Raw genomic sequence first — 12,384 nt, forward strand, 5'->3', positions numbered from 1 at the left:
ACTCTGCTCTTACGCCCGTTTGCCAGAGCCAGATGCTTGGCATCTTTTCTTGGCTGCAGGTTCAGTAATGTTTGGGGTTAGGTCTGTGGACACTCTCAGGATGGAGAGAAGGTGTGCATCAGGTGCTTACACAGGTATGTGCTCTCAAACATGCAGAGCATTCGAGCAGCTTGTGGGCGGAGCTTGGGGCATCGTTTCAGAGTTCCATCAGCTGCATTTGGATGTTTACAGGTGCTCTTTCCACGTCAACTACAAACAGATTACAGAGCAGTTCAAATAAAAAAAATGTGTGCTCCAAAGTCGGCAAATAGCCGTGTGAACTCTGCCAGGCTCTGCAAGGCCCGCAGGCCACATTTGGTTTAGCTGTGAATGTGACTTCAAGCCTGGGTAGGGGTAGGGAGGGTCCGGTTTGAGAAAGGGGCCCCTAGATTGTCTTTTTTTTGTCCTTATGGTTCCATGTTGTCCAGAGATTCCCTACTGTTGTTATCTCAGGTTTTTGTTTTTGGCTTGTTTCTTGGTTTTTGGATGTTTGCCTTCTCCCTGACTGGATTTGTTTGCTGTGTTTTGACTGACCTCTTGTGCACTGCTGTCTGGTTGCCAGTAAAGGCAAAGCTTTTGGAACTTCACCTTTTGTCCTGTTGCAATCTCTGTGCTTCAGTCTCCAATCTGCCCAGTAGCATTATACTTGAATAGGAGTCTGCGTCGTTTTGTCTTTGACAAAAATCACGTTAATCATGGAATATTAATTTCATGCTCAGTTTCACCAGAAAACTATACATCTGCTAATAACACATTAAAACAACATATGCCCCAACAGTTTCCTCCCAGAAGCAGTTATTTCCTGGAAACTCATCCCAGATTTAGCAGCTGCTACTTGTTCGCATGATTCATGTATCACAGTCCCAAAGTAACCAATAAAAACACTGATCAATTTCCCTCCATTTTACAATTATCAAGAGATCTCTCAGGGACAACTTCAAGGTTTTTGAGCTAATTAGATTAAATAATGGCTCAGCAGCAGAGACAGAGCGCTTTAGTAAATGAGGTAATAAAACATGCCTGTCTGATGCTTCGGCTCAAAGACAATGAAAATAGCCATCACGAGGGGACAGAGTAAGGACACAAAACAATACGTCTTCATCCCAACCAAGACATCTGTAAGTGACGCTGCTCGGTGCTGCGTGAGAGACGAGAACAGAACAGGGAAAAGGGCCCATTTGAGCATCGATCACTTTTATGCCTCTGGACTGTTTGCATATTTTAGACCTATAAACAACATGAATGATGTGCCGTGTAATGCACCATAATCGAGATTTATTCAATCTCGGGTGGAGGGGGTAAGAGGGAGGAGATGTTCACAATCCAAGAATCAGGAGGGGATGTTGTGGCTTTGTGAGTGTGTGTGTGTGTGTGTGTGTGTGCAGGGTGATTTATTTGATTTAATTAGATCGCCGATGTAAAACAGCTCGTGGGGAAAAAAAGGTAAAGACGAGTGCCGAGGGAGGCATAAATAACACCCGGCTCTCTCCCCTTCCTCTCTGCCTTTCTTTCCTCCTCTGCCTCTCGTTTTCTTTCAACTCTCTGATCTCTCCTCCGACCGAATATAATCACTTATTTTTTCTCCATCCTTCAAAAGCTTCTTTTTTTTTCTTTCCCTGCTTTTTCTGAGCTTTCTCCTGTTTCCATTTTGCTCTAAATCTTCCCCCCCTCCTCCCTCTCCTCCCCCTCTCCATCTCCCTCTCTGCTGCGCTCCCAGCTGAATAATGATAGGGGGTAAACACCTCATTAGGTTAAAAGGCCCAAAGGAACAATCAGAGACATGGTAGTCCGCTGAACCTGTTACTCTGCACGCTCACAGAGACGTTTTGAACACAGCAGGACAAGCAGGGACCATACACAGGAAGTGGGGAGGGGAATGAGTCAGAGATGACAAAACCATCAAAATAACAACATCTAGATTGTGGTTGAAAACTCCTTTTTGACTTCTTTTTCCCTCTCGTTCTCTGTCTTTACAGACTGAGGACACGTACATTCACACACAGCCATGAATGTCTGATTTATGGTGAGTGATCAGCTGAGGAGAGGAGCATAAATCTACGCTCTCCACTGGTAACGGCCAGTAAAAAAGGTTTATCTGACAGTTTGAACCGCCTGCATCAGCCATCTCTGACTCTGTGACACCAGATGTACAAGGGCAGGAACTTCAAATCACCTTTGAGTTGTTTTCAGGTCTACTTTCTTGAAGCAAACTTGTCCTCCCTCCAATTTTAATTTTTTTATTTGACTTAAGAGGTGATTTAAAAAACATGTATTCTTAATGGAATATGTGAAGATTTCTTTGATCTTGAAACACCTGAAACACAAGATTGGCATAGGGCAAAGAAGGTTATGGATTTGAATCCACCCAGGTGCCTGCATGGGTTTCCTCCAGGTCGTCCGGCTTCCTTCTACAGTCCAACGACATGCTTGTCAGGTTATAAAAGCTCCCGTAGTTGTGAGTGTGATTGATGGCTCAGCTTGGTTCATTCCACTGCAACCTTTATAGGAACAGCGGTTTTGATAATGGATGGATGGTACAGTTTAATCAAAATTGCATGCATCTGTTTTTTTGGGCAACAGTCAACAAGTACAGACTCCTCTTGTTTTTTCAAATAAAGCAGGCTGCTCTCTGAATCTTCATATTTACGATGATTGAAAGAGGGGTCTGTATCGACCTTCCTCCTTACTGCGGGCAGGTAAGTAAATAAGCACATTCCCAAAATGACTATTCCTTGTGGGCAAAGTTTCTTCCATCACTGCTCCAAGTAACTTTTCTCTCACCCCTCGTCTTGACTCACCAGCTTCTCTGCTCATACAGGTGTTTCAAAGCAGCAAAGCATTGCAGCCTCAATATTTCATGCTGTGGTAACACAACACATCTCCCCTCTGCATGTTGAGTTAAATAACAAGTCTGAAGCAACAAAAAATGCCACTTTAAACCTAAAATCCATGTTTGACTTGTACAGAATGTACTTCCACATGTAGCTCCTTCTTTTGGTTTGGATGTATGTTACTGCATGTTGTGCAGCATGTGAGTGTGCAGCATGTGAGTGCACAAAGGTGAGGCTATTTTAATTAGTGCACAGCGAAACACAGGAACAAGCTCTGAGTCTTCTATGTGACTTTTACACCTGTTTCCTGGGTAGTCAGCGCTAATATACATAATGAATGGCTTCATCATTTATGCATGCTAAGCAATAATGTATGGCTACAAATCTTTAGGAATTCTAATAGCATTTTTTCTAATTGTCTCCTGCGCTGGTTCATGGCCATTAAATAAAACATGATTTCACCCACATAGGGTGAGTTCAAATCAAGCTGTAGACATACGGTCCTGAGCTGCCGCTTAGTCAGCTTTCCTGTTATTAGCTGATTAGAGCGATGCAGTCAAATCTACACGGCTAAATCAGCATCACGAAACCTCCCCACCGTTTTCAATCTCTGTCTTGTTTCTGTCAGATTTAATCTATTGATTGCTGCTGTAAGAAAAACAAAGTGCCCTGTGGACGTCCCATTTCAGAGTAACATGAGTTCACAAGGCCTCAGGCAATATTTATATTAATAGCTTTATGATTGTTATTGATTAACAAAGTGCTTTAAACAGAGGGAAAGTGATAATCAGAAACAGCTGCGTCAGTGTGTCACACTTGTCATTACTCAGAGTAAAGAACGAGGGAACCATCAGCTGTAGATGAAGGAGGCATTGTAGGTTTTCACTTCGCGACACAGGATAAAGAGAAGCTCTCTTCCTCTAAACTGCTGCCTGAAACAATAAAAAAAAGAGAAGAAGTTATTCATTATTTTGCCCCCCTTAAATGATAGGGTTTTATAAAATCACAGGTTATTAGCTGCTCTAATTTGTAAATTAACTCCTGAGGGAAACTTCTTACAATTAAAACATTAAGGACTTTATCAAAACATATTTATCAAAAATAAAAGCTCTCGAGATCGGACAGGCTGTTAGCTTTCCGGAAGTGGCCGGAAGAAAAAAACTTAAAAAAAAGTGCTATGTGATGATTTCATAATTAATCTAAAAACAGCTTGTTAAGAAAACCTCCTCGTTTTTTATGATAAATTATTAATGAAAAAACACATCACTGTACTCTTACCTCATTTCTTTTAATTCAATTAATAAGCTTCTTAAAGTTCCAATTTAATAACAAAAAATGTGCCCCCATATTATCTATTCTACATTTAACAGATATGGATAAAACCATAAATATTCATGAAATTACGAATTGAAACGTGATGACCTTAAGATTGACCTTTTACCCCGCTCACCTCTAAACTTTCACCCACAAATAGATCTAAGAAGTGCTGGTGGCCTTAAAGGTGTTGGGTGCCACAGTGTTAATGGTCCTGTGGGCTGTTAAAGGGCCAGGGCCCACACGGGGGGAACGGCAGGGGCCCAGAGGGTTGTTGAGCGTCACATTGAAGGTGCCCTTCATCACGGTGTTCATGATGCCTGGACTCAACTGCAGAGACACAAACAGAAGAGAGATGACGAGGGCGGTACAATAAGAGCGATACAGTGTAGCCCCTTTTACACTGCCAGTTCAAGGCGGGATTATTATGCCTCTGTTACGTTTTGTCTTCTATGTAGAACGCACAGAGGCGGAATGGTGGGTGGAAGTTGTTCCTCCTCTGAGTCGGCATTGGAGGTAGTAACAGAGGTGTAACAGAGGCGAAACTGCGTCTGTGTAAACAGCAGAGCCAGCAGGGCGGAACAGCGGTGTGTGTGTGTGCATTTGAAGCTCGCCCTTTTTGTTTACACCTCGCGCACGTTTTGCTTCCGCAACACCCGAACACTATGTATAAACACACTCTGGGACGGCTTTACGCCGGCGTTGCTTGGTCCAATGTAAAATGGCAGGGGCTGCATGACGGCAGAGCTTCGTTACAGCACTGAGGTGGAACCGCAGTGTACAAGGGCTTATGTTTGTGTGAAATATGTGGGTATGCACATAAAAACAAAGCAGAAGGGAACAATTCTTTAAGTACAAGTGTACATTTACAATGAATCATAAAGTAGTTTCTCAAATGCTTAAAATGCAGTCATTAAATCCACAAAATTTGTATTGTTTTAATCATTTTGGGGCATCAAACATGACCTACCCTTTGTTCAGTACAAGATTTGAGAAGGATCTTGACAACAGGCTGATGAAATTATTACTATTGTTATTAGAGAAAAATGTATTTACAAATGCAAAAAGCAGGCTTTGAAGAGGACGTACCCTATGCTATCTGAAACAAACAAAAAGTAGTGGAGAAATAAATAAATGAATGCAGCAGGTATGATTAAAAGAGGAGGTTGAGTGATTTTTCTTTGACTTTAAAACAGAAATAAATCAACTGTTCTTTGTGTTTTCACCAATTAACCCTATCTGAAAATCACACTTCATGTACACTGTATACTGAATGAACTAGCCTACTGAAGCCCCATGTCAGAGATTTAAACAGACGGACAAACCACAAATACATATAACTCTTTAAAGAAGGGAGCCTTGCTGTATTTCATGGGAGGCATACAAGTCATTGACTCTCTCAGTAGGTAGTCACTATAAACAAGGGGCCGGATTCACAAAGCATTCTAAGGAAAAAAATCTTCTTAAGTGCAATTTTCATTGTAACTTTAGTATTAAGAAAAAAATTAAGAAAAATTGATATTCCTGAATAAAGTGTTTTTTTTCTTCTTATGTTTCTTCAGAAGAAAAAACATTTTTCTTCACAACTTTAAGATGACCCTACATATGTCTTAGAATTGTGACAGTGAAAAGGTACACCTCTACATTCATTCATTCAAACATATTTTAGACAATCACTTACGTTTACTTACAGTAGCTAGCATTTAGTTAGACATTTATCTATAATGTTGGCATGTCACTGTGTATGGTGTACATCATCTACTCAAATTAAGCTAGCAAATGTGACAGTTAACATTTAAAGGGCCTGTTTGAATATTTTCCTGTACTTGAAGTTACCTTTTTAATAAAATCAATAAACTACAATTCATGTTTTTTTTCTATCATGAATCAACGGACAGATAAATATCATTATTATTTTTATTTTTATTGTTATAATTTGTAATATATTGTTGACACCCATGCTTATTTTAATCAATTGAAATAACATTTCAGTCCTTTAATGACAGGCGAGGACTAATTTACATCATGTCATCTAATAAGTTCGTGAGTAGGAACATAAAGGAGTTCGTATGAAATGAAACTGTTCTTAAGAAGATAATAGTGAATTGCAATCAAGACCATTCTTAAGAGCTTCCTACATTTTTTTCTCACAACTCTTCCTAAGTTTTATCTTAAGAATATGTTTGTGATCCGGCCCCTGGTGCTCATTCTGTCTATAACAACCTGGCTGAGACAGTGCAGCCTTCCTTCAAAACTTCAGCTCCGTCTACCTCAACAGTCTCATTTTTGTTCATGTTCTTCAAATATTGTATAAGTCAAGCTGCTGGTGGTTACAAAGATTTGTGCCAATCTTTTACTTGATGTGTCTAAAAGTGTCTAGTGAAGCATATCGACCACTTAGATACACACAAACACAAGTTATGAGCCTGTCTGTGCGCGGTCCTACCGAGGGGAACATAAGTGAAGAGTACGAAGAAATAATAAATTAGTAATGCTACATTTACTACAAAGTCTGACCTTAAAATCACCTCAGAAAAACAGTCAAAAACAAAAGAAATTCTCTCTCTCTTTCTCTTACACACACACACACACACACACACACAGACATAAATGCTTATGTGCTGTATATTGCACGCACATCCACTTGACCTACCATCCTTCCCATCCAGGTAATGCCTCAGGAATCTCCTCATTTGCTATCAAAGCTCTCTCTCTCTCTCTCTCTCTCTTCCCCTTCTCCCCCCGCCTCCCCCCTTCCCTCCCGGCGTGCACACACACATCAGTATGCCAGTAGTGCCACAGCAGGATTTAGGCACATCGGCGGGGCCGCTCAGATCTCAGTATTGATCCTAATGGGAACAGGGTTGCGGGTTCAACTCCAGGTCACCCTCAGGGTTGCCCAGGAGGTCGGGGGGATGAGGAAGAGCCCTTGGAAGTGACTACACCACCGGCATGGCAATGATGGGTGAGATTATGGGCTGTTTCACTGGGTCAAAAGGGGGAGAAGGAAAAGAGGATCCATGCAGGGAAATGATGATGGTGTTACTCTGTATGTATGCAGACGTGTGCAAGTGTGCTCACAGGCACAGAGGAAAGAGTGCTGGATGCAGAGTCTTTCCCACAACACACACACAGTACATGACACATAAGGAAAAAGCAACACAAGCTTCATCACATACATGCATAATACATGGCGGCTAAAGCAAGGGGGGTAATTCTGTGGAGGAGCATGCAGGAATTTGCACATTCACCAAACTCAAAGAGAGACTTTTATCTTTCTGCACACACACACCCACACACATACACTAATCACTACAAGGATATTCAGAGTCATCATACCTAGCTGTTTGTTAGTGCCTTATAATGACTCACTACAGTGCTCCTGTATGGGTGAGGTTTGGTTTAGAAAAGACAACCAGAAAGAGAGAAATAAAAAGTAGCTTGATTTCATCAGCACCTCATTCAGCCAACATGTATAATACATTATTATGTGAGTGTAGACTATGTACAGCTGTGATGTTTGCCGTCCAGGCACCAAACACCAGGCTCTGCACAGCAGGGATCGGCAATAATAATTACCCTTCCTAAAGGAAATGCAGAAAGTGACATGCACAAGGTGACAGCAGTTAAGGCACAAGCTGCGTGCAAATGGCTTGATTACTCCGTAATAAAAAACAATGTGTTGTTTATGTATGTATGTTGCAGTGAGAAGGCAATGCCATGTTGGTGAGAGGACAGACTTTCCTAGCTTGCAGATGTTGCAACATTTATAGGAAATTTCAGGTATTTTTCTACCTGCTATACTTTCAATAATTGAGGATATTGTGGCTCTATTGTTCACACTTACTTTGCGCTTGCCACCTTGGATGGGAAAGAAACATGCAAAAGGAACTTTTGTAGTTAGTTTTAATATGTAAAGCCTTATGCAGTTAGCTATAATTGCTATTATGGTGGGCTACTTTCTGTGTGCTTTCGATTTGAAACGAAATAATAGTTTTTGAAATAAAAATCTCCAATGGAAAGATCCTGCAGCTAAATTCGATGTGTTTTGTACCAGTCCTTGTTTTCCGTGACCTTCTGTAATGGTCACATCTTTGGAAAAAAGGTCAGATTGAAAAATGTTGTACAAAAGTGATCTGCCCAAAACTGTTCATCAATTGTAACATTAAGATCTGACTCCCATTTCATTCTAGACTTATGCAAACCTGGTTTTGGGCCCTCATTCATCAACAGGCGATACATTTTAGAAATGAATTTATATGGGCTCCCCTCATAAAGAAATGTCTCAACATCATTCATGACAGGCAGACTCATTTCAGGACCCAGAATAGCTCTCAGAAAGGATCTTATCTGGAGAATAACTTGTCTTATTGGACAAGTTATATTTCCTCTTCAGGTGTTCAAATGACATGAAGAGTCCTTTGTTGAAGCAGTCCTCCAAGTGTTGGATTCCTTTCTGATGCCATATATCCAAAATCTTATTGTCAAGAGTCATGGGTATAAGTTCATTTAGTTTTAAAGGTGTTTTAGGTGACAATCCCACCTTCAATCCAAGACTTTTGTGAACCTCATACCAAATTTTAAGCCATCTTGCAATGGTGACGTCATTTGAAGCCAGAGTCTGCGCAGTAGAGAGTGGCGGGTGGAGCGGCCGTAGCCACTTTTTCTAACCAAAACACACACTTAAATTACCGAAAAACAGCAAGGACCCCGCACGCCGGCGTGTTTAACAGCATAACAGCTTCTTGTTTTGGTCTGAAGCAGACGTTCACAGATATGGAAACTTCAGTGACTGTAGTGATTGTTTTAGTTACGTCTCCTCTCATCGTTCCTCCTCTACTCTGCTAATCCCGAACAGATCGGCTGCAGGAGCCGGATTTGTCAACAGATCTGTCAATCATTCTTTTTACAGCATCAAATAGCTAATTAAAATAATAAAATAATAAACTTGTCAGAAAAATTAACACTTGGATGTAAATCAGCATGATAAGAACTAACTATAATGACAGAAACCATGTTTGAGAAAAATACATTTGTTGTGTATTTTGATTTTATAGTTTGACTCATGTCCCATCTGTTAACATGGAGGAGGCGGCTTTATGACCTATACTGCAGCCAGTCAGCAGGGGGCGCTGAAAATGTTTTGGCTTCACTTTTAAGGAGGGCTGTCATGTCGTCCATCTTTTTATACAGTCTCCACAGGAGCCAAACGCCCAGTCATTCTTGTAACACCACCAATCACACAATAAAAACTATTATAAACTTAGTTATTTTTTCTTACCAACTTTAATCTTTTTCATGATGCAAGCACATACTTAACAGTGACTCACTCACACACACACACACACACACACACACACACACACACATTAAAGCACTCTAACTGTCACATGGAGGAAGCACACGTAGAGACACAGAGAGCACAGACTGAGGCACGTTTGATAAAATGTCAGCTGTGTTAAGGACACCTTCTGTTCTGACTCATAATGAACATCAAATTAACTTAAGCTGCTTTTCTTAGCTCTGCATGTGCTCTGTACTCTGCAGGTATATATATTATCAAATATCACAGCGTTTAATTAATATTAGTTTCTGCTTGACGTCTGCTCCCTGTGTCTTTTTATATTCCTGTTCCATCCTCTCTCTGTTAAATTAAGCTCGACCAATAAGAACAGCATCGTGCGAGAGAGAGGTAATCGAGCCTACTTTCCAGGAGTAGACGCCTCACATGATGCAGATAATGGAAACACTTAATGAGTCCTCGCTGTGACCTAATGCCGCTCAAGTAGATAGCTTTGTGACATTACAGACACACGTATGGACGGACGCGCACACGCACACTCTGATGCTCAAATAGCTTCTGAACCATTACGCGGCCGTCTGCTTCAGATTGCAGGCCCTCAGAGCACATTTTCAGCTGTTGAATTTAACTACCCTCTTTAGCTGCTCGATTTGCTGCTGTCTGTCTCTCTCCTTTACGCTTTTCCATCACCTTTTTGTCGCTGTCTCACCTCCCTCCCTGTCTCTCCCCTCTCTCTCTCTGAGCCATCCCTGCCTCTTTCCGCTTGTCTTCAACACCTTCTCATCTCTCTCCCTCTCTGCACCACTTCGCACCATCTTTAGCTCTGTGTGGCCTGTGATGCCGAATAGATTGACAGTCATACGGCTAATTACTGAGTCTAAGACATGCATTATAGGCGAAGAAAAAAGAGCTAAACCCCCTAAAGCTGAATTTAGACATCGTACTAACACAGATGGCATCAGTCTCTAAATGGTATGATTCACATTACAATATGTTTCATGGTTACTTTTTATAGTTTTTATACATAATGTATGACCTCCACATAAACATGAGCTTCAGTGAAATAGTATGTAGTGTTTTAGGTTCAAGCTGTCAACTGTTTTCTGTGTGTGTGTGCGTGTATAATACACATGAAAATATACACTGGTGGCTTCATCAACAAGAATGTTTTGATGTTGCATGACTTATTTAGAGGTAAGTGTTGTAAGTGAAACTTAAAGTCCTTAAAAAATGAATGAAAATGTCACAAATAGCTTTAAAATGTGCAAACGACTATCTCTGATCTTTTCTCCTTGGTATTCAGTAGGTTGCTAAATTACTGTATTAACTTAGCTCCATAAAACAAGCTAGTATTCTTCACAACATTTGAGCCTACTTTAAACCAGCATCTCCCAACATTAACTCCACTCTCTGCTTTGGTTGAAGAGGCTGCAGACAAACACTTGACAAGCCAAATGCGGGAATTTTGTTTTTCCCTTTAATTTAATGACTAAACTGACTATAAACAAAAATTGACTCTAAAAAAAAAATACCCTGGGAGAGGAGAGGAGAGGAGAGGAGGATGGTGTAAGATACTTCAACAGTTTTATTAGCTTCTGTCAGTGGAAAAATTCCTGCAGCTACAGTTTCCCCTAATAACAGAGAGAAATGGAGCAGAAAGAGCGGGTGATAGCCAGAGAGGGACAGGGAGAGCAGATAAAGGGAGTAAAACACAGCATATTGTGATAAAAGAACATCCACAGGAACATCTACAGGGAAGACCGAGGTCACATTACAGAGGTTTAGTACTTGTAAAGTGATGCACGCTGTTACGCTCCTACACTGTGACGTGCTGATTAGCGTCAAGTTTACTGACTATTATATTCTCTATCGTTATTAACAAGTAAGAGTAAACATGTACCCCCAAAACAGTTGTTCCTGCACCAAATCAGAAATGAAAGTCAGCTTTATTGGCCAACTGTGTGTGCACAAACAAGAAATTTGACTCCAGTTTAATGGGAATTGTTAATTAGGCTGCACTTATAAAGCGCTTTTCTAGTCTTCCAACCACTTAAAGCGCTTTTCCACTAGCATTTTGGTTGACCACTAACTGTCATTGTAAAGTCACATTGAAGGTGGTGTCCAGAACTTTGTGACCTATGACTGTGAAAAGCGCTACATAAATAAAATTATACAGCAGTTAGTTCCATCCAAGTAATCTGATTGGATAAGAGGCATTCTGTGAGTGCTGATATAGAGAATAACATCACTGGGACTCTTCCCTCTGTGTATCACTCCGCCTCAGCCAGGTGTTCTGAATACTGTTAATAAGCATTACAGCAGACTGTGTATGTCTACATTAATCAAGCTGGTACCTCTGCATCACACAGCAGACTCTTATTTCACTGGTTGATGATAAATTAAAACAAACAGATAAATATACATGATAAAAAATAGCTGATCTGTGGTAATCTGTAGACACAGAGTGCTTGAGAATGTTTGGGTTGCTTGGCAACAAAAGTCCAGTTCTCAGTTTAAGTTGTGGAACAAGTTGAGTTGGTGGAGCAAAAAATAATCTGTTGTTGATTATTTCTGTTTACTTCTATTTGCCGCTTGTTTAACTGTTGTATAAAAGCAATATCACACTCGAGGTTGTGATGTTATACTGAATATTAGTACGGCTGTGATTTGGTCGTAGGCACAAGGCCGCAGATAATCACAGCCGTTCTGATATTCAGTATAACATCGCAACCTCGAGTGTGATATTGCTTAATTATACTTACTTACTTACTTACAGTGTGGGAATGGCTGGATATTTCTCACACAGGGGTCTTCTTAACTTATACTCTCATTCATCTACAGGTTTTTGGAACAATTTTCAGCAAGCAAGTTGCAACAATGAGCTCAACTAGAGAAGTT

The 12,384-nt window shown here is 40.6% G+C and overlaps 1 protein-coding gene across 1 annotated transcript in view; it reads right to left on the minus strand.

The window, feature by feature from the left end:
* Positions 1 to 3,744: 3,744 nt before the first annotated feature.
* Positions 3,745 to 12,384, minus strand: part of stpg2 (sperm-tail PG-rich repeat containing 2) — a 55,179-nt gene continuing 46,539 nt past the window's right edge. Inside the window, exons 13-14 of the mRNA XM_069683788.1 lie at positions 4,321 to 4,514; positions 3,745 to 3,802 (exon numbers count right to left, since the gene is read on the minus strand). Coding sequence (XP_069539889.1) covers positions 4,347 to 4,514 — 168 coding nt within the window. The 3' untranslated portion in view covers positions 3,745 to 3,802; positions 4,321 to 4,346. The remainder of the gene's footprint in view (positions 3,803 to 4,320; positions 4,515 to 12,384) is intronic.

The sequence above is a fragment of the Semicossyphus pulcher genome, unplaced genomic scaffold (assembly GCF_022749685.1).
Source record: "Semicossyphus pulcher isolate SPU_LCO1_2020_fin unplaced genomic scaffold, fSemPul1.0.p SCAF_6, whole genome shotgun sequence".
Taxonomy (NCBI): Eukaryota; Metazoa; Chordata; class Actinopteri; order Labriformes; family Labridae; genus Semicossyphus; species Semicossyphus pulcher.